Raw genomic sequence first — 24,378 nt, 5'->3', positions numbered from 1 at the left:
GCCAAGATGGCATATGCATAGCAGCAACAAAATGCACAAAGTAACAGAGGTAAGTGCGGGAAGAGTCTGTCGAACTGGGGCTGGTGATTTTAAATGCAATCACAAAACGGAAACCCAGTTAAAATATCAAGGCAGTCAATATAGGCATGTGGATTCAGCCAGTATAGCCGTGGCAAGGCTGACATGAGCAATGTTATGCTCCAGTATATAACTAGACATGTGGTTTGCCGGACCGAGAGCGATCTGCAAGGAGTAAAACATAACTAGAGGCTCACTCAGAAAAGGTTACCCTCGTAAGGCTGCGAATGCACTAGAGAGGTTACAAATATAGTGAGATTACTCATGTTTTTTCAGCCGCACCCAGAAAACAAATGGCACACAGGAATGATTGCGGATTGAGTGAGTCTCCCAGATTCAGAACTTAGTGATGTTATGCAAAGTAGGAACCATAAAGGGACCCTAACAAGTTGCTGCAATTCATTTTGCAGGCATAGAGATTTCGAAAACAATTTTGATTATCTGACAAAAGGAAGAGCACAAGCATCCGGGGAGACAGACTGGATATAGATGAACATTTGGAAGTGAGTCCTTGGGAGGATGGATCCATAAAGTAACACCACATGAATATGAAACATACAGGCATCTTCAATAGACACTGCCTTTAGAGAACCCATAAGGAAATTCCTCTCAGGATGTCGGCGCCAACAAGACAATAATTAAATCTTTTGAAGCAGTGTGAATCGCAGAATATCCAAATAGACCGGAAAGTCTCAAAAGAGGGGTAACAGAATATCCTTTACCAACAGAGTGTTAGTCAGTGTTGAATAGATTGTTTCTCAACAAACGCTGATCCCGATATCTCACTTTTCACCCTGTATCTTTCATTCACAGATATAACAAAAAGGAATACAACAGCAAGTTGAAGGCAGGGCTAGCTGTGAAAATGGAGAAAGGTGCATGCGAGAAACACAAGGTATGCATCATTGTGTTCAAATGTATTTGATCTAGAAACGATATCACATGATGAAATCATTTGCAAAAAATGAAAAGTGATGTACAGAGAGAACTTGTAATGTTGTTTTATTTGTTTTTGTTGTAGACACTTTGAACACCGAAGTTTAGTAAGGAGGTCATGGTATTTGGATGCCACTCCTCATCCTGATGACGGCTGGAGCAGGATTTAGCATGAATGTATAACTAACGAGCTCTTCTTTAAACACGCGTTGACAAAAAAAGATCCACCATTCGTTAATCATGGAGAGGATTACGTGAACAATGTTTTGAGTCATTTGAGCATGTAGCAAGTCAGTAGTTATGATATGGTACTTGAATGTGTAAGAGGTTGAGCTATGCGTGGATTGAGTCGAATGAATTGAGGTGTTATCATTTTTATGTAGAACTGCGTCAGTATTTTTTATGGAGATTTGTAAAGTGCTAATTTAAAATTGTATCAAAAAGAATAAATGAATAATCAATTTAAATTGAATTACTCAGTTTCAATTCTACAGAGGCTAAAACACTAATTCAGAGGCATTTGATCCATTCTGTACAATTGGTCTTGATCAACATTTTGTGTAAAAACATTATCAGAGCCTGCAAGATCAAGACCTAACCAGGGATCCCCACATAAATTTTTTGTCATGCACAGAAGGGTCACCATTGACCCAAACTGGTGGCTCCTTTCTTATTTTGTCATTTCTTGTGCGCTTGTCCTTTCTTGGTCCCTCCTCTGCCAACCTAGGTGGGGAGGGCCTGCTTTGACATTGGTCTTCGGTAGGAATCCTTTATGAAGCCCGCCGAGTCTCCAATGTGTCTGCAAGGACAGGAGTCCAAAACTCTGCTGTTCTTTGTCTTGTGGGGTGCCTGCTTGTAACCAGTTCCACCTGGGAGGTTGATTGTCTTTTCTACCCCTAAAGTTTGAATTTAACATGAGTGTTGATTGATTGGGTTACTAGATAAAAGGTGAACATCCTGGGGCAACAGGCAGTTGACCACTGGAACAGAAAAACTAAAGAAAAAGACGACCAGAGACGCCTGCAGCACTTTTACGTAAGTAGTGAGGCCTGCTGAAGTGAACACTGCTGTCGTGACCCCATTTTCGAATCGACGTGGAAGCTCCCAAGAGGACGACTTGCTCCCTTGGACAGGGGGGCATAATCAGTCCTAATACGACCTCCAAATTGAGCCATCCCACAACGTTCTGCGACCTTCCTGGGCTTCAAACCGCTAATATCCTTTAGACCTGAGACCATCCTGCAGTGCATCGCCGTCCCATGAGCAAACTCTCCCGAATCGTTGGTGGACTCCTTCCCGACCTCCAGAGGCAAGATCCCTCTCCTCAAAGTCCCCTCACCAAAGTGCAGGACCGAGTAGGTGAGGAAAATCATTCGGATGAGAATTGTTACCCATTGGAGTCTGTGAGAAGGCGCCCCAACTGCAGACAGACATTGCAGCATTAAGAATCCTTTGCCGAGAGGCCTTTCTCTCGACTGCTGCTGCGACATCTATTCCAGAGTCCCTTCTTTTGTCACCACGACAAAAGAAGAGGAGACCAGGTCCACCCCTACTGCACTGTGAAAGAATCCAGCTGTATCTTCTTCATAACTCCTCCAGGTACTGTGGGACTTGTGGTAGTACACACTGTGCTGCTGGAAATGCATTGGGGTGACAGGGCCTCCATGTCCTTGTCCTGTACTCCTTATCATTTGTGTTTTGTGTTATTTTCTACACAGGAGTCCACGTGGGACTCCTGGCAGTGCAGCTCTTCCTCTTTTTGGGTTGGTGAACAGACCCTTGGGATACCCTTATGGCACCCATGGGTGGGGGTACAACCCTGTACTACTAGTGTATGTTTTGGGGCACCTGTGTGTGGCCCACAGAGCAGGGTATGGGCTGGTGGCAGCTCCATGCTGAATTTGACAAGTGCTCTGAGTAGCCTCCATTTTGGGATACCCAGGCCCTGCCATTGGAATCAGTTGATTCCTGATAGGAGACAAGATGGCTCCTGTGGCCTCATGCTTTCTATTGCCTGTTACCTTGTTTTCCCAAAGTGGCTTTCAGAAATGGTCTTTTGAGACTGGCTTGCCCTAGACACTACCCCATACCTTGCCCAACACCCTTCCTTCCACCTACATCACCCTTTCCAATTAGCCCAGATTATGTCCACATTCCCAGTGTTACTACCAGGATCCCCATTAGAGAACCTGCATCCTTAAATCATATAACAGACCACTCGCTTACCCCCAAGATCCCAGTAGACACCCAGTAGCAACAGGACGCTTCGTCTTAGATCACGCACTAAACTACTCCACATACATCACTTCCTCACCTCTAGGACACCCAAACTAACCAAGGCCAATGACATCCTGCAAAATAAAAAACACAAGTCACCCACTGCCTTGACCATCAGTAAAACCCTCACCGACCCTCAACCGCCGGTGCAAACGACTGCTATTACAGCGGAACCCAAACCACCAACCAGCCTAAAATGTGCCCTCATTAACGCCCGTTTACTAGGGTCCCATGCCATTGAAATCCAAGATCTAATCACTGAACAAAATCTGGATCTACTGATAATCACAGAATCATGGCTCCACCAAGCTTCAGGACCTCTACTAGCTCTGGCCATTCCACCCGACTATAACATTCTCAGAACTGATAGAACTTACACCTCGTGAGGTGGTGTAGCTATCCTTGCTAGGAGTACTCTGCAACTTAGATCACGTCACACTGAAGATATCTCAGGGTATGAACTTCTGCTAGCTAAACTCGCCTTGAATGAGAAAACCACAATCAACTTTGTAGTGATATACAGAACTCCCAGCTCCAATAGCTACCCCAAAATAGATATACCATTACTTCTTACTCCGATTATCAAACCCAATACAAAATGTATTATCCTTGGAGACTTGAATCTAGGGTTCAACGATGACCAAGAACATAAAGCAGCAACCCTACACTCAGCACTTAAGGACATGAAACTTACCCAGCTGGTAAATGCCCCCACACATGTCAAGGGCAGAATCCTGGACTGGATACTGTCACTTAACACTAACCTAACCATAGATTCAATCACCGACCTTGATTGGACGTACCCCTTCTGCATAAATTTCACACTTATGAATGATGAACCCTGCCCACCCAACACTATAACAATGGACACTTACGAAGCCAGAATTCCCTGTAAACTCACGGTAGAGAACTTCACCCTTATCCTCAACAAAACTCTTAAAACAAACCTAGTCACCAGCAACGACCCAAGTATCATTTACGACTATTACCATAAATGCCTATCCCTTACCATCGAAGAAGTAGCGCCTATGTCAACCAAAACACGCCGAACCGACAAAAAGAACCACTTCTGGTTCAACGAAAAGCTAGTAACCCTAAGAAGAATAAAACACTCTTTTGAACATACCCATCTCAAACATCCTACCCCTGATTCCGCCAAAGCCTTCAAGGACGCTAACAAAATGTATAAAACAGCCATTATCTCCCATAAGGCGAATGCATACAACACGCGTATCAGTAATGCAGCATCGGACTCCAAAGAACTCTTCTCTATTCTTAGAGAATTAGAAAATCCCATTCCAATCCCGACCCACACCAACTCCAGCAAAGAATCGTGCACCACCATTCAAGACGCACTATCCGCCAAAATTGCTCTGCTTCAAAAAAAATTTCCACCAGAAGACTGCTACTAGCAGATAAAAACACTTCCATCACCAACCACACCACCACCTCCGCTGAAACCCTGAATTCCACTTTGCCCCGGTCCCCCAAGAACTGGTACTCGACACTGTCTCCAAACTAAAAGCCTCCAACTGCAAAGGAGATAGTGTTCCAGCTAAACTAGTGAAAGCTTGAGCATCCACACTCACCCCCACTATTACTAACTTTGTCAATTCTTCCTTCAACACAAATTCAGTACCAGCCAATATCAAAGAAGCTTGGGTCGCCCCTTCATTAAAAAAAAAAAAATACAACAACAGTGGACCCCACAGTACCCACTAATTACCGGCCAATAACAATGGTCCCCTTTCTACTCAAACTCATAGACAAAATAGCTTACACACAAATTCAAGCACACCTCGAACAGAACAGCTCCTAGGAAACAGACAATCTGGATTCAGGCCCAATCATAGCACAGAAACTGCCCTCCTGGATTTCAAAATCTACATGGACGCTATCAGAGATTCAGGGTAACTCTGTATACTATTGCTGTTAGACCTCTCCGCAGCATTTGACCTTGTGGATCACGACAAATTGTGCACATCACGAACCAATGATTTCAACTTCTCTAATGATGCCACCATGTGGGTGAAATCCTTTCTTGCCGATCGTACATCTAGAGTGGCCATAGGCAAGGAAGCTGCTGATCCTATACCAGTACCCATAGGAGTACCCCAGGACTCATGCCTCTCCCCTACATTCTACAATGCATACACTAAGCTCCTCTTCTCTGCTCTAGAAGATATGGGTGTCATCTACACTAACTTTGCAGATGACACTCACATTCTCATACCCATCACAGGGAACTACGACCAGGACACCCTTAACATCAACAAAATATATTGCATCATCCAAAACTGGATGGCGCTGAATAGCCCCTGTCTCAATGATGAGAACACAGAAGTTCTTATCGTGGGATCACCTACTAAAATAGCGTCCCTGCACTCAGATTACATATCCATTAACATTGACGGCACTCTGATCCCTTTTCTCAAGCAAGTTAAAACATTAGGCATATACTTCGATGCCAACCTCACCATGACCAAACATATCAGCACGCTCTCTTCATCTACGGCTTACACATCCAAACTTATCGCACTGAGTCGACAATTCCTGACCCCTATTAATTGCCTCACCTTGACTAGAGCCCTGGTATTATCCAAGTTGGATTATTGCAACGCGCTGCTACTAGGAACTTCCAATACTAACCTCAGCAAACTGCAACTTTTGCAAAATAAAGCACTAGGGATAAAAAAGCGCGATCACATTTCCAAGATCAGGAAGGATGCCCATTGGCTACCTATCAAAGCTAGAAATAGCTTTAAAGTTCTCTGCATAACACATACATGTATTGCCAAAAAAGCCCCAATCTAACTTAACAATGCCATTCAGAACACTTAGATCAAATGACAGTACAATCTGGCGATACCCTGCTACAACAATACCAGGGGGTAGCAGCTTTCACGTCCTAGCCCCTAAACATTGGAACATATTCCCAATCAACATCAAACAAGAGATCTCCTTCCCAGGTTTAAAAAAACAGCTGAAAACCTGGTTGTTTAACCAATACTAGTGCTCTGCAACTCCGTACTAGAGCAACCTATTTCCACCCAACCTGTAATTATTTTGTTCATTCTGTATGATCTGCTGTCTGTAAATAACTCTGTACGCTTCTATTATTTTTGTCTTTTTCTTTAAATGTATGAACAATGACCAAGATGTCTGTAACCACACCGTGATACCCCAGGGTCTGGGCATGTAAGAAATGTAAAAAATAAAAAATATAAATACTGGCATGACCTTAAAGCATCACAAGTGGATTGGACTCCAGGACAGGAGATCCTTGCGATGGAGCCTACCAAGCCCAGAGCTTTGGGAGATAAGTGGACTGGACCCTTCAGGATAATCTCCAAGATGGGCAAAGTCAATTATCTGGTTGACCTGGGTGTCCCTGGGGTAGCCCCTCAGGTATTCCACATCAACGGGCTCAAGCCTTTCCATAGGTGAGCAGAAGCCTCATGTCTCTTGCTAACTTCAGAGCAAGAAGAGGATGAGAGTGAGCCTCTTCCTGATTTGCTGCATAGCAACCCCCAGGATGGCTCAGTGGAGGGAGTGCATCCTTCTCCAGATATGACAGAGCAGCAGAGGGCTTGCAGGTGTTTGCTCCGGCAGTATGCCCCTCTGTTCTCACTGACACCAGGCCGCACCCCATGGTGCAGGCACGAAATTGACACTGGTGACAGTGTGCCTGTCAAAAACAGGTGCTACCGAATGTCAGACACGGTTAAGAACCACCTCTAGGCTGAGGTGGCCAAGATGTTGGATCTGGCTGTTATTGAACACTCAACCAGTCCAAGGCAAGTTCCCAGGCAGGTACCAAGGATTAGCGGTTCTGTGTGGACTAAAATTGACGCGCACCCATTGCCCAGGGCTGATGAGCTTGTGGACACCATAGGTGCTGCCAAATTTGTGAGCACCTTTGACCTTACCTCAGGCTATTGGCAAATAGCTCTGACGGACCATTTCAAGAAAAAAAGACTGCATTCTCAACACCTGAGGGGCTCTACCAGTTTACAGTCATGCCTTTTGGGATGAAAAGCGCACCGTCACCTTCCAACGATTAGTCAACCATGCGCTCAGTGGGCTGGAGGCATTTTGTGTGGTCTATCTACACGGCATTGCGGTCTACAGTTCCACCTGGGAAGAGCATTTGACTCATTTTGATAAGGCGTTGCAGGCCTTGAAAAGGGCTAACCTCACTATCAAGGCCATCACGTCCCAGACAGCTCAGGGGAAAGTCACTAATCTTGGTTATGAGGTAGGTGGGGGGAGCGGGAGGGGGTCGAATCCAACCTCTCCCCAGTAAGGTACAGGATGTTCTTGACTGGGAGACTCCCATTAATCAAACCCCGGTGATCGCTTTTTTGGGCCTCACTGGGTATTACTGTAACTTCATGGCGGACTATGAACCATAGCTGCGCCTCTGACAGCTCTGACTTTGCCCAAACAACAGAGAAAGGTTAATGGGAGGGAAGACTGTCAGAGGGCCTTTGTTGGCTTGAAGGAAAGTCTGTGTAGGGCACCTGTGTTGTGTGCGCCTGATTACAGAAAACCCTTTATCGTTCAGACTGTTGCCTGCGACACCGGAAATGGAGCCGTCTTGTCCCAGTTAGATGACAAGGGGAGGGAACATCCTATCATATTCATCAGTAGGCAACACAAAGGTAGAGAACCTAGGTGGGCTACTGTTGAAAATGAATGTTTTAGCATAGTTTGGAGCCTTAGGCGTTTTAGACCACACCTTACAGGCTCTACCTTCAAGGTCCAAAACAGACCATAAGCCCTTAAAATAGCTTATGCAGACGAAGGCTGACAACCCGAAACTGCTCAGGTGGTCCATTAGCCGGCAAGGGCTAGACTTCACCATTGAGCATAGGCCAGGAAGAGTCACGATAATGCGGATGGCCTTTCTAGAAGGTAGGTTGACCGTCTAGATGAGGGTGTGAATCTCGTGGGAGATTAGACCACCCTAACCTCAGTCGGGGTGGGGGGGTGACTGTGATGCTGGAAATGCATTGGAGGGACAGGGCCTCCATGTCCTTGTCCTGTACTCATTTTATCACGTGTGTTCTGTGTTATTTTCTACACAAGAGTCCATGTGGGACTCCTGGCAGTGCAGCTATTCCTCTTTTTGGTTTGGTAAACAAACACTTTGCTATACCCTTATGGCACCCATAGGTGGGGGTACAACCCGGTACCCCTAGTTTGAGCACTTGTGTGTGGCCCATAGAGCAGGGTATGGGCGGGTGGCAGGTCCATGCTGAATTTGACAGGTGCTCCGAGTATCCTCCATTTTGGGATACCCAGGCCCTGCCATTGGAATCAGTTGATTCCTGATAGGAGACAAGATGGCCCCTGTGGCCTCATGCTTTCTATTGCCTGTTACCTTGTTTTCCCAAAGTCCTGGGAAGCTCTGACTCTGTCCCTTCCCCTGATTGGCTTTTGGGTGGAAGTTCCATATGTGGTATTGTGGGGAAGTACAGGCCAGACTGGCTGGAGCCTTCCAAATGACTGTATGTTGTGGGTACCCTGGGTGGGACCTGGGTGAATGGAGTGTGTGACAATATACATTTCATGTTATGGGTATCTGGTTTCTGGTGTATGACACAATGACTGAGACAGCCCTGCCCGAAACTGGTATGAATGCAGTGTGGCATGCTGAATGGCTGGGTACTTGTCCCAATCCACATTCCTTGTTGTGAGTGTCTGGATGGAGAAGAATGGCCTCAAGGCAATATGCACCCGATTGGCTGCCCTTCTGACCAATTGGTTGCCCGAGTGTGACCCAGCAGAATGAATGAGAGATCAACTAGTAAATCTGGGGGCCTCTCACTGCTCGAATTCGTGTTCAGAAGCTGAAGTCCACACTACAAAGAGTAACTGGAGTGAAACTGAAGCTTGACCTTGAAGCCCTGCTGGAAGAGAAGAATTGCTGTTGCCCTTCTTCATCAATCTGAAAGCTGCTGTGTCTCCAAGGACTGACCCAGAGAGGATCTGGTAAGGCGCTCTCTTGCCGAGCTATGAGGACCATCGTGCACCAGCTGATCTTTGCCAAAGCTCCCTGGTAGACAGACCTACGACAGGCTGCCGACCGGAGACGGGGACTGCCACGGAATCCCAAAGAGAAGCGCCCGGACTGTTGTCCGCCACTGTTGATGAGAGCAGTCGCCGACCGTAGCCGCTGTGCTCCCATTGCCTAAGAACTTTCATTTCACGGACGCACTCATCCGCACCCCTGCCCGCATTATCCCGCCGGAGAAGGCCAGGCCGTTGACGCGCCGAGGAGCATCCACCGGTGGGTTTCCCGCCACCCAAACACCACAGACACTGACGACTCGCCGCCTTTGCTGGGCTACAGTTCTTCAAAATCTTTGCGGTCCTGAGCTATCGACACCGAGGTGCCCCGCACGCCTCTTCCTTGCAGGACGCTTACGCTTCCCTGTCGACGAGCACCGCTAGGAAAGAAGCTGCCACTTCACCGTCGTAGTTCACCTTGTTCTCCGTCGGACGTTCGACCACCCGTGACTCCTGCCTTATAGGGAAGGCACTCAAGAAGGGCCGTCGATTCCCCAACGAGGAACGCTACAACGTCAGGTAATTTGGGGTTGCAGAACTATTGGAAAGTCTCTTGTGAACAATATATGGACTAAGCTTGTGATATATCGTTATTCTACAGGTTGCCCAGACGGGGGGGTGATCTCCACACAGAACTGTGTCTAGGTATCGGGGTCAGTATTCTGCCAATTGTTCTAACCAACTGCTTTCCTCTTATGTCTATTGTTGGTTGCCTTTATTAAGTGATCTGTGTGACATTTGACCAGAGTATAGTTGATGCACTTTAATGATATCCGATAATAATTGTGGTACCACTTTAGAACTGTATATATTTGCCATTGTAGATTTTATGAGCACAAAGTGAGTTATTGTGATAGTGTACATAACCTTGAACTTAATTATATAAAGACTGTGTTTTAACTAAAGTTAAATATCAGGGCTCCTGGAGAAAACCCTATGCTGCCCAGGAGTGCTTCTTATGAAACAAGAATACAAATGAAAAGGGTCGGTGGATCACTAATGCACTCCTCTTTGTTCAGTCCCCATAAAAAAGATGCATATCTGTTGGGTTATACCCTGGGGTGATGGTTTGTAGTTTTTATATAGTCACATGAATTTGCGTAAAGTATAGTACAGTATACAATATCACACAACATTGGGTTATAGTCATACAGAAAAAACACAAGAACATAGACAACAAGTCAACACATTTGCTTGTCCATTAAGCAGAGTATAAATCCTCTATTGTTGAAACATAGTAAATAATGCCAAAAAGACAAATAGACATTTAAAACAGGAATACGAAAAAAACATATACTGGTCACACTCCGATTAAAAAAAGGGGGTTTGTCAATCAACCCCCTTTTTCTAATCAGAGTGTCACCAGTATATGGACACTGAACTGAAAAAGAAACTTGTTTTTTTCGTATTCCTGTTTTAAATGTCTATTTGTCTTCTTGACATTGTTTACTATGATGCAACAATAGAGGATTTATACTCTGCTTAATGCACAAGCAAATGTGTTGACTTGTTGTCTATGTTCTTGTGTTTTTTCTGTAGGACCATAACCCAAAGTTGTGTTCTATTGTATACTGTACTATACGTTACGCAAATTGATGTGACTATATAAAAACTACAAACCATCACCCCAGGGTATAACCCAACAGATGTGCATCTTTTTTATGGGGACTGAACAAAGAAGAGTGCATTAGTGATCCACCAACCCTTTTCATTTGTGTTTTAACTAATACAGTGTGGGGACATTCCTTTGTGGGGGCTTGGGGACTACACTGTACTTAAGAACCAGCCTGCATCACCTCCTGAGAAGCTAGGCCCTCATTGCTCGTCCATTGCTACCAACAATAGAGAATATTGGCTGGGGTCCTCTGTGCCTCTCCCCTACCATATAGAGAGCAGAAGTACAGACCCCTCCTCCAGTCTTTACACAGACCCTCCCTGGCCGCGGCCCTCTGTGAAGAGGGTGCTTGTGCGGCTAGGGGAGGGTCGGCCTGCGGCATCCGACGGCGTGAGGGGAATGTAGCGTTGAAAGGTTGCAGCCGTATAAAGAAGTGGAGCGGCCGCAGGCCGGGCTTGCCCCTGGGGACACAAAGGGATCGGGAGGTGAGTGCCTGCCCCCCTCTTCTGCCCCCCACGCAGCAACGGGAGAGCCCCAAGAAGTCAGAGCTAAAGTTGAAAGGTGGTGCAAGGTCGGACCAATGCAACATTACCCGAGCCGCCGGAGGTTAAAGTTAAGACCCGACTGCCCAGGATGGATCCTCCTGGGCCGCCCTGTGGTGAAAGAGATAGAGGCGAGCGAGTGCCGGCTCCAGGATGTGGGGAGTGCTCTGTGCCTGCAGTCTAAAAGCAGCCAGAGCCCCAGCCACACGTACGTCGGCAGCCCAGGTGGCTCTGTGACAGTGGGCGCAGGGATCTATAATGCAATGCAGGAGAACCTGAACAGCATCTGTACGTGGTCTGGGGCAGGTGGCCAGCATGGAGTTTCTGCATCTCGCTGTGCGGTCTGTGGGACAGAGCCACGAGAAAGAGCACCTTTCTGATGTATCCAACTCACATCATCCTGGCTCAGCAACCCCTACAGGGCCGTCACCAGGACAGTTCACGAAAGTCGTAGCTACACGGTTCAAACATTTCTCGCCTCCCTCAAAGAGTCCTCTGGAAGATTGGAGAGTGTTTGTCCAAGTCCAAGGGCATCCCCAGAAAACTAGCCCTCACCTCTCGCACATCCATCTTTGCCTCCAGAAATAAGATCAACGTTACGGTAGAAGAGTGCTGGAATCAACCAATCAGGGACATATTTGGCAAAGTAGTGAAATGAAATGCTGTATTGGAGCAGGGGAAATTTTAGAAGAAACTCTGCTGCCTGCACCATGTGGCAACAGGGGGCAGTGCCTTCCTGCACAGTGCTGCGCCAGCAAATCCCCTGCGGTGCCCCTGGTGGCCGCGGGCAGTGTGTGTGCCAGATCTTCACTGTGCTGTCCATCGCACCCTCTGGTAAGTGACCATCGGATGCCAGAGGGTGTCTGTGGAAAAAAAATAAAGGAACACGCTGTTGAGAAACGCCGGAAGGTGCTGCCTGGGAAACCAAAGGAACCTTAACAGCAGCTGCATGGTCCCACACGGTCTTCATCTAAACATGCAGGCATAGGTATGCAAAAGGCATCAAAAAAGTCCTAGGACCCCCGCGCTGCCCCTCAAGGGTTGAGCACATCCAGACGCCCCACACCAAGGTCCCTTTGGTGAAGTCCAGAGATTGGCCAGCATCTTTCCAAATGGCTTTCCTCGTGACACACTTCCAAGGTGTAGTCAGTAGCAGTGCCAGCTACGGGAGGGTGTCAGTTTGGCTCTGACACCAGGCCTTTGTGCACAGCACTGGTGGGAGAAGACTAGAGGTAGCAGGATGCACTATCTCTGAGAGCGGCATGGGAAGGAATGAGTACCAGAGGTAGAAGCTGTTAGGAAAGATTTCTTAATTGTGGGTTATTTTCCTTCCATGTGGCAACCCCTAAACTTTTTGCTGTTGTTTTCACCATGATCTAGACTTTGCCAGAGAAGTGCAGCCTTCTGCCGCACTCCTCTGGGCTTTCGCTCCATTCTTACAGGGAAACTGACATGCCCTTAAGACAGTCAGTAACGGGAAACGTTGTTTTCCGTAGTTCTTTTATCGTGTTGCAGCTTTCGCGCAACATGACACAAGAGGGCACTGTAAGCTAAGTTACCGCTCTCTTGGGTCTCTAGTCTTCTACAGGCCCTAGACACTCTCTTTGGATTGTAACGAACGGTGCAAGTGAATCACGGACGGGACTGGTGGCAGCGATCGTTTCTTTCTGTTTTGAGCTCCTTTTGGCTGTTTAAGCGTGTTTCTCGCTTAGCCCAAAATGGTGGGCTGGCTCCCTAAATGGCCAGACCACGAGGCTCTTTGTCCTGCCCGCTGACCGTCTTGCCCCCTTCACCTTCCTCAGGGCCTTCCTTATTTGGGCATGTACTTTCCCGCAAAACACAGATGCTTTCGCGGGCTTCTACAGGTCTTGTGTGTGCCTCCAGGATGTGGGCTGGGATGTCTGGTCCCAATACACATCCTGGGTGCCAGAGAGTCTAGTGTGTCGTGAATGCCTGGGATCACCGTGGTCCGTGATAGGTCCACATATGATGTGAGTGTTTTGTGAGCAGATCTCCCATTGGGTCCCCTCCGTTTTGGCGCGAAGGGAACCGTGGATAAGAGGAGGCTGGAAACACCACTACCATGTCGATCTCCTGAGTTCTCACGAACAAAGGGATACAGGAGCAAAGTATCCTGCAACTACGAGGCTGAACCGAGGAATCGCTGGTGACCCGCTGAAGGACTGCTCCTCTGCACTGCTGTCGCTCTGTGAAACCGTTCTGCCTCTGATCGAACGAGAAGGCCTGTACTGGTACTTCGACCCTTTGGAATAGTGGGAACAACTATTCTCGGCATCTTCATCATCTCCTGCACGTAAGCCTTTGGAAGCGTCTCTGGGCCATCCAGTGGACTGACCAGCTTACCCAGGAGTCTTGCTCTGTTACCGCCGTCAGGTTGTGTTGTAGTCCACGTCCTTAGGACTCTCACACGATTCGTACACTTGGCATTCCCAGGTCTGAAGTGAGACGTGTACATTGGGCTGAAATACACACGGCCGCTCCGTTGCCCTGCTGTGGTAATAAACTGTGCGGGTTCACTGCGTTTGGGACATCCTCAAATCTAACTTCTGCTGCCGCGGAATCTACACAACGCCGAGACGTCCCCTGCTCGTATCTGAACCTGCCAGCACTGAAACTGACGCGGAGAAGCCTGGGTCTGCCTGCATTGGGGACCGGTGAGTAGCAACGCTAGGAACTGGTCGCCCTCCTGCAGTAGCCCGTAGCTTTTCCTCGGTGTGTTAAACAGCACACCTTTAACGCACTCGCGCTCTGCTTCTGCCCGCAAGTGGAGGCCGCGCTTGAGTAGCGGAGATCTGTTTGCCCTCCTTTGTTCACCGCTCTGAACTGCCTGACTTCCTTGAAGAGACTCCCCTTGGCCCATAGGCACCAGCGTGTGCAGGTATTTTTGAGCACAAGGCTCCACTCTTCATAGGGCGCGGACTTCCTTCTAGTTAGGTGGCCTCTGAAGGCGAACTGGGTCTAACGATTACTTGCACTGCCTGTTTTCCTCCCCATCTAGGTGGTCTGCATATTTCGTGCTTCTAACTCTTTAGACCCTTCGGTAATTGTATTTGATTGTGATGTGTTGGTTTACTTGAGTTTTATCGTGATTCTTTGCTATGGTCAATATTACAAAGGCCTTGTAATAAATGTGTCTATATTTTTAATATAACACCTGCTTGGAGTAATTTGTAAGCGTCCTTGCTTTGTGTGCTCATTGCGGGCTTTCAGTCACCCTCACCCCTCTTGAGACCTAGTCTTGACCGCCGCGATCGCTACCTTGATTGGTCTGGCTTGTCCAGAGGTTACCCTGTTCCAAGAAACCAGGCTGGCCTTCTGAACCTCTGCCCCTCCAGGACAGAGTTCAGAAATCCATCTTAACAGAAGCTCTCCATGTGCAGCACGAGAAGCACCAAACCTCAATAGAAAAGAGCGGGTGCCATGCCAAAATCACCCCAGAGATGGGAGAAGGCAAGAAGAGCGCTGAGAACGGCCTGCTGTTTTGTATTTGTGAGAGGGTGTGTAACGACACAAGGAAGGCAGCAAGATATGCCCTATACTGCCAAGGAGGGAATAGCAGGACAGGCCAGGGGAAACGGCTTGTGCCCGGTCAACCTAATCAGTGCATCCTTCCACATGCGGGAGAACATGCAGTCTGGAGAAAGTGATACTTGCCATCCTGTCTCTGCAATTGTGGACGTTAAATCGGCCCCGACAAACCAAGCAGCAACTCCGAAGTGGAAACCAACAATGGAAGAAGGTGCATACTGTTAGGTAAGATTTCAACAGAGCTGGTAAATCTTCCTTTCCTGGTTTAACCCCAGAACTTTTTGTTTTTCTAGTGGGATATTTTTCATTAATACCTCAGTGAGTGGGAACCTTTTTCCACACTCACCTAATCTTTAACTCTTTTTATAGGTGTCATTTTTAAGACTCTCCATAGTGTCTTTTTAAAGTTATCATGTTTAACAACTTATTGGCAATAAGTTCCTGTCGTTGCTGGGTTGCCCTAGGGGCTCCCCATTTAACTTTCTTGTGCTAACCTTGAGTGAACTGCAGTTCCCAAGGGTAGAAAGGATCTTTGGATCCCTTTTACATTCCATTCTGTGAAATCAGCACACCCCACCTTATGTGGAGTTCTGGGGGGATACAATGTATCCCCTTTCACATTAAAACTGTGACAATTCTGTTACAGTGACAAGCTTACCTTTAATGGTTGGTGGCAGTGATACCTTTTACTCATTTGGTGCACCTTTACCACGGGCTGTGATCACAGCTGCAGTAAAGGCACCTAAGGGTACTCATTTTACCAAAATGGCCCCTGCCTTCTTTTTCTGCCATTTTAGTGTTTCTTGTCGTTTCTTGTTCCTTCCCCTGACATCCAGGGTGGGAAATTCCTTTGTGTGATTGTTGTCTTCAGCGGGAGTCCCCTGGACACCCCGCCCAGGCTCCAGTCTGTCTGTAAGCACAGGAAGTGGGGGAGGAGTCCAAAACTTCCCCATCCTTTGTCTTACACCTTGCTTCAACTGGGACAAATCCCAGTGGGGGGCTGGGTGTCCCGATTGGACAACCAGACGCCCCTTGCTTGTAAAATGCGGGGAGAGAATGCAGAGGTTGTGCTGTAGTTCCTGATAAATACTGGGAACCTGGAAGCTGAAGTCATGTCGACCACTGGAACAGAAAACCGATGAGGAAGATGAAGGAAAAGCGGCAGAGATGATTTCCAGCGACCGGAGAGCCTGCTGTGTAACCGGAGCCTGCTGCAGCCCTTCCTTCCCATCGACCTGGGGACTCCGAAAACGACGATCCGAACCCAGAGCCTGGTGAGCCCCACTAGACACAAGAAGTCCTGCATTTTGGGCCATCCCACGGGTTGCTGCGACCTTGCGTTCTTGCAATACCCCAATACCCTGGGACCTCCAGCCACTGTGCGGTGCACGGTCTTCCGAATTCCGAATCTTGCTGAAACTTCGTGGGCATCTTGGTGTTTCTCCAGAGACATGAATCGAGTCTGAAAAGTCCCCTCACACGAGAGCTGGACCTTTAAAACAACGGGAATTCAATCACGATTTTCTGTCTTCTTCTGTGCTCCTTGAAAAGGCGTTAAAAACACAGAACCACATTCAGCCGCGAGAGAAATCTTGCCTAGAGCCTTCTTCATCGATCCCTGCTGCAAAGTCCCTTCTGAGGTCTTGTTTTCCATCTCCACGAAAAGGAATCCATTGACCGAGTATTTGGCTGCAGACCCTGAAGTTCTCCTACTGCAATCTCTTCTTCATTGCTGAGGTACTGTGTTGGCTTGGGTATATACTTACCTTAAGCCTTTTGGGATTTCTGTGTAGCTTTGGGGGGCTTTCAGTGATTGGGAGGTCCCTCATCCAGTGCACCCAGTCCCACTGCTAGAATCCTGCTGGGGTGTCTTCTGTGAAGCCCCTGGACCCTCTTCTAACCCTAGAAGTACAGTAAGTGCTCACCTGTTTGCCCAGTTGTCCTAAGGAACTCTGACTTTTGCTACTAAAGAACTTATTCTAACACTGCTTTTTTAGTCACTAGTCCTAGTGACCCCCCTTCTGCCACTGAGAACACTCATGCTCCAAGAATAAGGGAAAGACTTTGAAGGGATTGGGACTTCTGCCTAGAAAATAAATCAAGTGTTTTACTTACTTGTAAAGAGTTGGTAACTGTAATTCTAAGAGTGAACCGTTACAAAAGTTCTTACTGATATTCTTAAAAGTATGGTTAACATCTTTTCTTCCTTAGCCACTGTTTTGCCAGTCTAATAGAAAGTAGATGTGAAGGTATTTTACCCTCCTGTGATTAGGTTGTGCCTCTTTACAAAAGTAATGTGTTGGTTTCACCAGATTATTCCTGTAGGGTAGTTGTATGAGTGTCCTCCAACTGTTGGTATTACCAGGTTAGTCCTGTTAGGATAACTGTCTGAGTGTCCCCCAACTGGGTCTTGCTTCCTCTGACTTGCTGCTAGCCTGTCCCTAATAAGTCTACATTAGGTTGTTGCCTACCTAGAATAACTATTCAGTAAAGTGTGACTTTGGGTTTTACTTTCCCCTTCATTGTTTGTGGGTTTTACTTACCTTGCGTTAGCTGTGTGCCATCCAAAATAAGTTACCAGAGATATTGCTTACCTCAATCTTGGGTTCCCTGATTTCAAAAGCATCTGTAATTGTATATTACATCCTTGAGTTTTACTCGCCTGGTATAACTGTGTGTTATGACAAAAGTAGTTATAGGTTTTTACTGCACCTAGGATAAGTGTTTCACTATTCAACAAAAGTATATTGTCCAGTTGACTGTTTATGTGATTTGTTCCAAGAGTCACTGTACAACTGGAAGGGCCTACTGCCCTTGTATTACTGAATGTAATCTGAAAGTAACCATTGGTCTTGTACTCCCAAAGAATAGGCTTGATCTATACTAAATGTGTATAACAAGGTTTTGACTTCCCTACAACTACTGTTAGGTGTTCCAAATAAGGTCTGTACTTGGGTCTGTGGATTTCAAGTATAGTGTTGTGTTTTGTTTTTATACTGTGATGTCTTATAATGTTTTAGAACGTACTTACCCCTAGTTTTATCTGGGCCTACCTGTATTTAAATAAATCCTTTATTTTTACAATACATAGTGTTTCAGTGTTTCTTTGGATCATTTGTATTACAATTTCAGTTGTACTGTGTCTACTGCCCTCTCTCCCTCCTAAAATAAGCCTAGATGCTCTATCTACGGTACCCTGAACTCAGGTGGTACAGCCTTATACTAAGAGTGGAGTCTTGTACTGCCTCAGTTGAATGGTTTTACTAAGCCTTTAGTTGGACTTTGGGCTTCAGAAAAACTGTCCTAACACATACCATGGCATGCTATTGCACACACTGGTGGCACTGAAGTGAAGGAGTGTTGCTGTTTCGGTAGTGCAGAGTGAGATGAGCCATGTTGGAGCAGGACGAGAGGCAAAGACTGGCCCGGCGCAGACTAAAGATCCTGGGTGCCGTGCAGTGAATTGGGGAGCTCCTGTGATCTGAGCTCCGAGGACAAGAAGGCATGGAGTTTCGAAGTCACATGTCCATGCATCAACCAGCTCCTGGTTTGGAGTCCCCACATGGTGTGTATGCACAATCCAATGGAGGTGGTTTTCCACCCCACCTCCACAAGCATGAGCACGGACAAGCAGGTGTCCCAGAGAGAGGGAGAAATTGGAACAGTAAGTGGCCCTACACCTGGCCATGGGTGTCGCCCGACAGGGCCCTCCGATTATGGCCCAGAAACATGTCGTCCTTGGTGCATTACCCGCCAGCCCCGAGCTTGGATGTCACCAGCTCAACTGTCCGGCCTGGAAGAAGGACTGGTTGTTACTGCTGCTCCATCAACAGCAGTGGCTCCTGACTGGGGGAGGAAAACAAATGGCCCAGGCACCCAGTCACCTGTGTCTGGCCAACCAATATCATGCAGCCCTGACACTAGTCATCAGAAATAGTGCAACGAGCAAGTGAGGGTTGCAGCTCTGCAAGAGTGCTTGTGCGCCCTCCTGTGCCACTGCAGTAGTGACTCTCCAGTCTACGAGAGCGTGACAAAGGAGAAGGGGGGAAGGGTAACATGCTGTCACCCCATGCCCTGTCAACATCATGTGGCACCGCCTAGATGCCCTGCGGTCAGCGTCTCGCTGCATGCCATAACATCAAGTGACTAAGCCGATGTGGCCCCTGGTATCCCCAGGTGCGGCTTTGCCGGTTTCTGTGAACTGTAATACTGACAGACCTGGACCCATGGAAATAAATACCCTGAACGGACGTTGATGGGAAGTGAACTGGTTTCCAGCAGTCGTGCAATTGCTCAACGAGGACTCCGCAAACACATGTTTTGATGCTGAAAGCCTGCACATTAGTTATATGCTTAAAGTGGTTTTGGTAAAGGACAGCCAGGTGAAGCAGTGATCTCGCGGTTTGTAGGTGTGGGCTATATCGTGCCAGAAGCTAACAATGGCGTAATTCAGTGGTTGTAGTTTCCGCACCCAAGGTTAATGCAGGTGATCGGACTGCCAACATTTCACCGGCGGTTCACCAATCGCGACTGTCACCCGCGAGTTGTGTCGATAGTGTGTTAGTATGTATTGTACGTCTAAGACCATGTGAGCTCTGTGTGTGGCCGTGGCATATCCTAGTTGTTGTTGATCCTACGATTCGGAAGTAGCACAATGTTGTTTGTAATCAGGGGCAGAAGGGGGATCGACTAGTTGTTTGTTATGAAAAAGGAAGTGTGGTGTGTGACCCTCCCACGAGTGTTGACCCTTTAAGGGGATGTAGCCCTCCCCTTGTGTATTGCCCTTTTAACCAAGCTAATAAAAGGGAGATCTGCAGAAATGTGGACAGAACGGCTGCAGACTCCAGAAGAGGAGCGACTGAGTCTGTGTCTCTACTCATGTGGGAGGGACAGGCCTGCATGCCCTGATGCCGTGGGACCCTCGTGCCAGCACAGTGGCATGGCTGGCTGTAGTGTCCTGTAGGGCTGGTGTCCTGTCCAGGACCGGCCCCACCCCCCACAGGCACTGGGCCTGTTGTATGCTAAGGAGCACTGTGGGGGTCTGCCGGATGTCAGTGGCAGGCCACCCACAACAGAAGACACCAACAATTTTATGTAGCAAGTGGGCTAATTTGCATACCCACACTGCGTTGCTGATGTGGCTCAGCCTCTGGCCTGGTGATGAACTTCCAGTGATGGTTATTAGGTGACATTATTGCTAGTGTGATTTGGCTAAAATTGATTATTCTTCTATATGTGTACACATGGTTCGACTTCAGTACATCGCTCACAGTGTGTTGCCGTTCTATCCCTCTTCTGCAATCGTTGACAAACCGACAAGCTACACTCTGCTCGACTCAGGCAATTATGTTTTCCCTAAGCTCACCTTCATCCTGCTCTCCATCAAATCCCAACGTAGCCAGCCTCTATTCCAAGGACACCAAACCTAACCAATCCAGTTGTGGCGTCATCGAAATAATCTACATAACTAGACCGTATCACCACGGTTACAGAGCGCAGGCGTCGTCCTTCTTGGACGTACAAAAGCCCATGATGCAATGGTGGCCGGACCAAACGTTAAATGAATGGTACGTCATAAAAAGCGGGGCGGGGCTAATCCTTGTCAGCCGGCAACATGCCGATGATGATACTGAACTTTAGGTACAGGATAACTACCGAGCCAACAGTCATATTAATTGGTGTACATAGCAGAAATGATATGCTTACATTGTTTTTGAGAGTGTTCGGAAGAAAAAAAGACGCGATATGCCATAAATACATATTTGCCTATTAATACTAACATGTTTGAAATTATTCCATTTCAATATGGCGATGATTCATCGCGGTTTCAATGGACTCTTTCTGTTTCTTCTACTCTCCTGGGAGGCGTGGTCACGTGCGGCCAATGGCTGGGTGCATACCCTTCCTTTGGTCAGAGTTTGAGGGGCGGGCTGGTAACTGACAGTGCTGGTTGTAGCCAGCAGCCTCCTTCAGAGTAGCACCATGTCGGATGAAATCAGCAAGGCTCACGCTGCCCGGCCTGGGGGTGATACAATTTTCGGCAAAATAATCCGTAAAGAAATCCCAGCGAAGATCATCCACGAGGACGATCAGGTGAGGTTGACGTAGCCCCTGGGTCGATATAACCAATTGATTGACTGAATTGCAAGCGGACTTGTTCCTACTGTGTTAACTGTGTTCAGTGATTCAGGTATCCATCGCAGGAGGTCTGTAATCTCAGCGTTTGAGGGCACTCTAGGCATTCACCAAGGTAGCCTGTCTTTAATTCGTTATCTCCACATCTCCCATTATTCGTGTGATCCGTATCCCCTTCGCCTCATTAAGCACTTGTTCCCATGATGGCAGTGCCTTTAATCTGTACAGTACTGTTCAGGCAACGAGTGAAAGATGTTGCACATGTCACAAGGAAAGTGGTTCTTAGCACTGATTTATGAATCTTAATATTTAGGAAAGTCATGAAGTATTATATTATTGGTTTCTTTACTTTTTGCTATCAGTAAAAACCTAAACTCTGAACCTTAAGTTGTTTTTTTTTTAATTCTTTATTCATACTCAAATATAAACACAACATAAAAAACAGCAATTGAGAGCAGGAACTCATTAAGGTATCTAACAGCAACGACTAATAAATAATCTTAAATTGTAATTGCTCGGATTACTTACCAGTAATATTCATTACTCCTAGTCTTACTCTTCTTCGTCACTACTGACCTCATGAGGCACCTGCCTCCGGCACAGGACCTTACTTTTATTTCTTCCCTATAAACCCCCCTGCCCCAATAACCACGTCACTCAGTTTCATATTACCAAGCCGTAGCATCGGAACTTCCCCACAGGGAGGGTGAGGAGAGTCGTCAGTACTGTGATGAGGAAGAGTAGGACTAGGAGTAATGAAGTCTACCGGTAAGTAATCTGAGCATTACCTCCATGTCCACTCTTCCTCGTCGGTACTTGCCTCATGATACCAAAGCAGCAATGGGGAAAAGGTCCTCAATGATACAAAGAGCCAAAAACAGTGCAGAAAAACACACACCTTTTAATAACTCCAAATTCACATCCCCACAGACAAAACTCCAACCCCAAAGCAACCAACCCCCGAGTGGGAGACATTCAACCTATAGTGGTTGATGAAAGTGCTATGATCAGCCCAGGTGGCAGCCCTACAAATCTCCTGCAGAGAAACCCCCCTTGCATCAGTCCAGGAAGCTGGCAAACCCCTGGTGGACCGACCCTGAACGTGCGCAGGCATAGACAGGCCAGAAGCCACATAGGCCATGGAGACCACAACACAAATCCATCGGCTAATGGAAACGACAGATGCCTTACGCCCAGCACCAGCCGGGCCAAAAGTAATCGGAAGACTATCAGATTGGCGCAAAGGGGCAGTCCTAGCCAAATACTGATCAAGTAGCCAAGCCACCTCCTCTGGCGTTTGCGGATCCTGGAAAAAAGGCAGGGAGAACCAGATCCTGAGAGGTGTGAAACTGAGAAACAATTTTAGGGAGAAACTTTAGGATCACACTGCAGCACCACCGAGCCCGGCAGCACCCTCAGGAAAGGGGAGTGACATAACAGAGCCCCAATCTCCCAAGCCTACAGGCAGAAGTGATGGCAATAAGAAAGGCAGTCTTTAGCGTAACATGTTTATCAATCTTGGAAATGGGCACAGAGGGAGGCCCTTGAAGGAACTGTAAAACAAGAGGGAGATCCCAAGGGGGAAGCCCTTTATAAGTACAAGGATGGGAAGAAGAAAGACCCCAGAGCAATTTCCCCACCAACACTTCCCCCATCCAAGAGACCATCAGAGTCCCCTAAAAGGAATTTAATGGAGAGGCCCACTAAGAGCTAAGCGTGGAAACTGCCATGCCCTTGTCAAACCCCTCCTGGAGGAATTGAAGGATAGCAGAGAGGCCAGAATGTAGGGGAGAGATCCCAGACAGCCCACACCACTCCCGGAAATGGGCTCCAATGCCTGCCATACGTCTTAAGAGTAGAGGGTCGAAGAGCATTCATGATAGACCCGACCAGAAAACCCCTGGGACTTCAACCTAGCCCGTGCAATAGCCACACTGCCCATAGCATCCGGCGGACTTCCAACCACAGATTCCCTTGAATGGGACAAGGCCGTTTCGGAACCAGCCAAGGTTCCCAGGACCGAAGCTCCAACAGAGAGGGGAACAAACTCCGACGGGGCCAGAACAGAGCTAACAACAACACAGTCACTGTGATGCTGGAAATGCATCGGAGGGACAGGGCCTCCGTATCCTTGTCCTTTACTGCTTTTTATCGTGTGTTCTGTCGTGTTTTCCACGCAGGTGTTCATGTGGGACTCCTGGCAGTGCAGCTCTCCTTTGGTTTGGTGAACGGACCCGTGGGATACCCTTATGGCACCCATGGGTGGGGGTACAACCCTGTGCCCCTAGTGTATGTTTTTGGGCACCTCTGGGTGGCCCGCAGAGCAGGGTAGGGGCTGGTGGGAGCTCCATGCTGAGTTTGACAGGTGTGCAGAGTATCCTCCATTTTGGGATACCCCGGCCCTGCCATTGGGATCCGTTGATTCCTGATGGAAAACAAGATGGCCCTGGTGGTCTCTTGCTTTCTATTACCCATTACCTTGTTTTCCCAAAGTCCTGGGAAGCCCTGACTCTGTCCCTTCCCCCTGACTGGCTGTTGGGTGGAAATGCCATATATGGTGTTGTTGTGAAGGCCCGGCCAGACTAGCTGGAGCTTTCCCGGTGATGTATGTTGTGGGTACCTCCTGTGGGTGGGACCTGGGTGAATGGAGTGTGTGACGAATATGCATTCTGTGTTGTGGGTGTCTAGATGTCATATCGGAACCGATATGAATTCAGCTTGGAGTGTTGTATGTCTCGGTACTTGTCCCAATACACAAAACTTGTTGTGAGTGTCTGGAGAGAAGTGAATGGCCTGAATACCTCGTGTGCTTGATTTGCTGCCTGCCTGCATGTCATGATCTCTGCTTCCAAAAGGTCAGGGTTTTCCCAACTCCCTTGGAAGCAGATCCATAACCCACGTTCCGAGTGCCAACCAGTCCCAATTGGGACCTTTTGGACCCAGTCCTGGCGCCAGTGGCACCAGGCTCATAAATATGCCCAGTCCCAGCGCTGGAAGCGCCGGGCTCATAATGCTTGGGTGGACTTACCTGCAGCAGACCATGCTGCTTACTTGCCTGCCAGTTGAGCCTCTGATCCTCTTCTGTTTGGAACTACTTTTCCTGTTGGGTGGGGCAGGAGCCACTCCCTAGATTCAGAACACTGGAACTCTTCTGGAAAGCAGGAACTCTTT

At 47.7% G+C, this 24,378-nt stretch overlaps 2 protein-coding genes across 2 annotated transcripts in view; one reads left to right on the top strand and one right to left on the bottom strand.

Moving 5' to 3' along the window:
• LYRM7 (LYR motif containing 7) overlaps positions 1-20,629 on the bottom strand; it is a 185,310-nt gene extending 164,681 nt beyond the window's left edge. The window contains exon 1 of the mRNA XM_069625630.1: positions 20,438-20,629. Within this exon, the coding sequence (XP_069481731.1) occupies positions 20,438-20,455 (18 nt within the window). The 5' untranslated portion in view covers positions 20,456-20,629. The remainder of the gene's footprint in view (positions 1-20,437) is intronic.
• A 261-nt stretch (positions 20,630-20,890) lies between these two features.
• Positions 20,891-24,378, top strand: part of HINT1 (histidine triad nucleotide binding protein 1) — a 50,143-nt gene continuing 46,655 nt past the window's right edge. Inside the window, exon 1 of the mRNA XM_069625628.1 lies at positions 20,891-21,165. Coding sequence (XP_069481729.1) covers positions 21,055-21,165 — 111 coding nt within the window. The 5' untranslated portion in view covers positions 20,891-21,054. The remainder of the gene's footprint in view (positions 21,166-24,378) is intronic.

This window comes from Ambystoma mexicanum, chromosome 6p, assembly GCF_040938575.1.
Source record: "Ambystoma mexicanum isolate Mex_15411 chromosome 6p, UKY_AmexF1_1, whole genome shotgun sequence".
Lineage (NCBI taxonomy): Eukaryota > Metazoa > Chordata > Amphibia > Caudata > Ambystomatidae > Ambystoma > Ambystoma mexicanum.
Note: the sequence above shows the minus strand (reverse complement) of the source record. Positions and strands in the feature narration are given on the sequence as shown.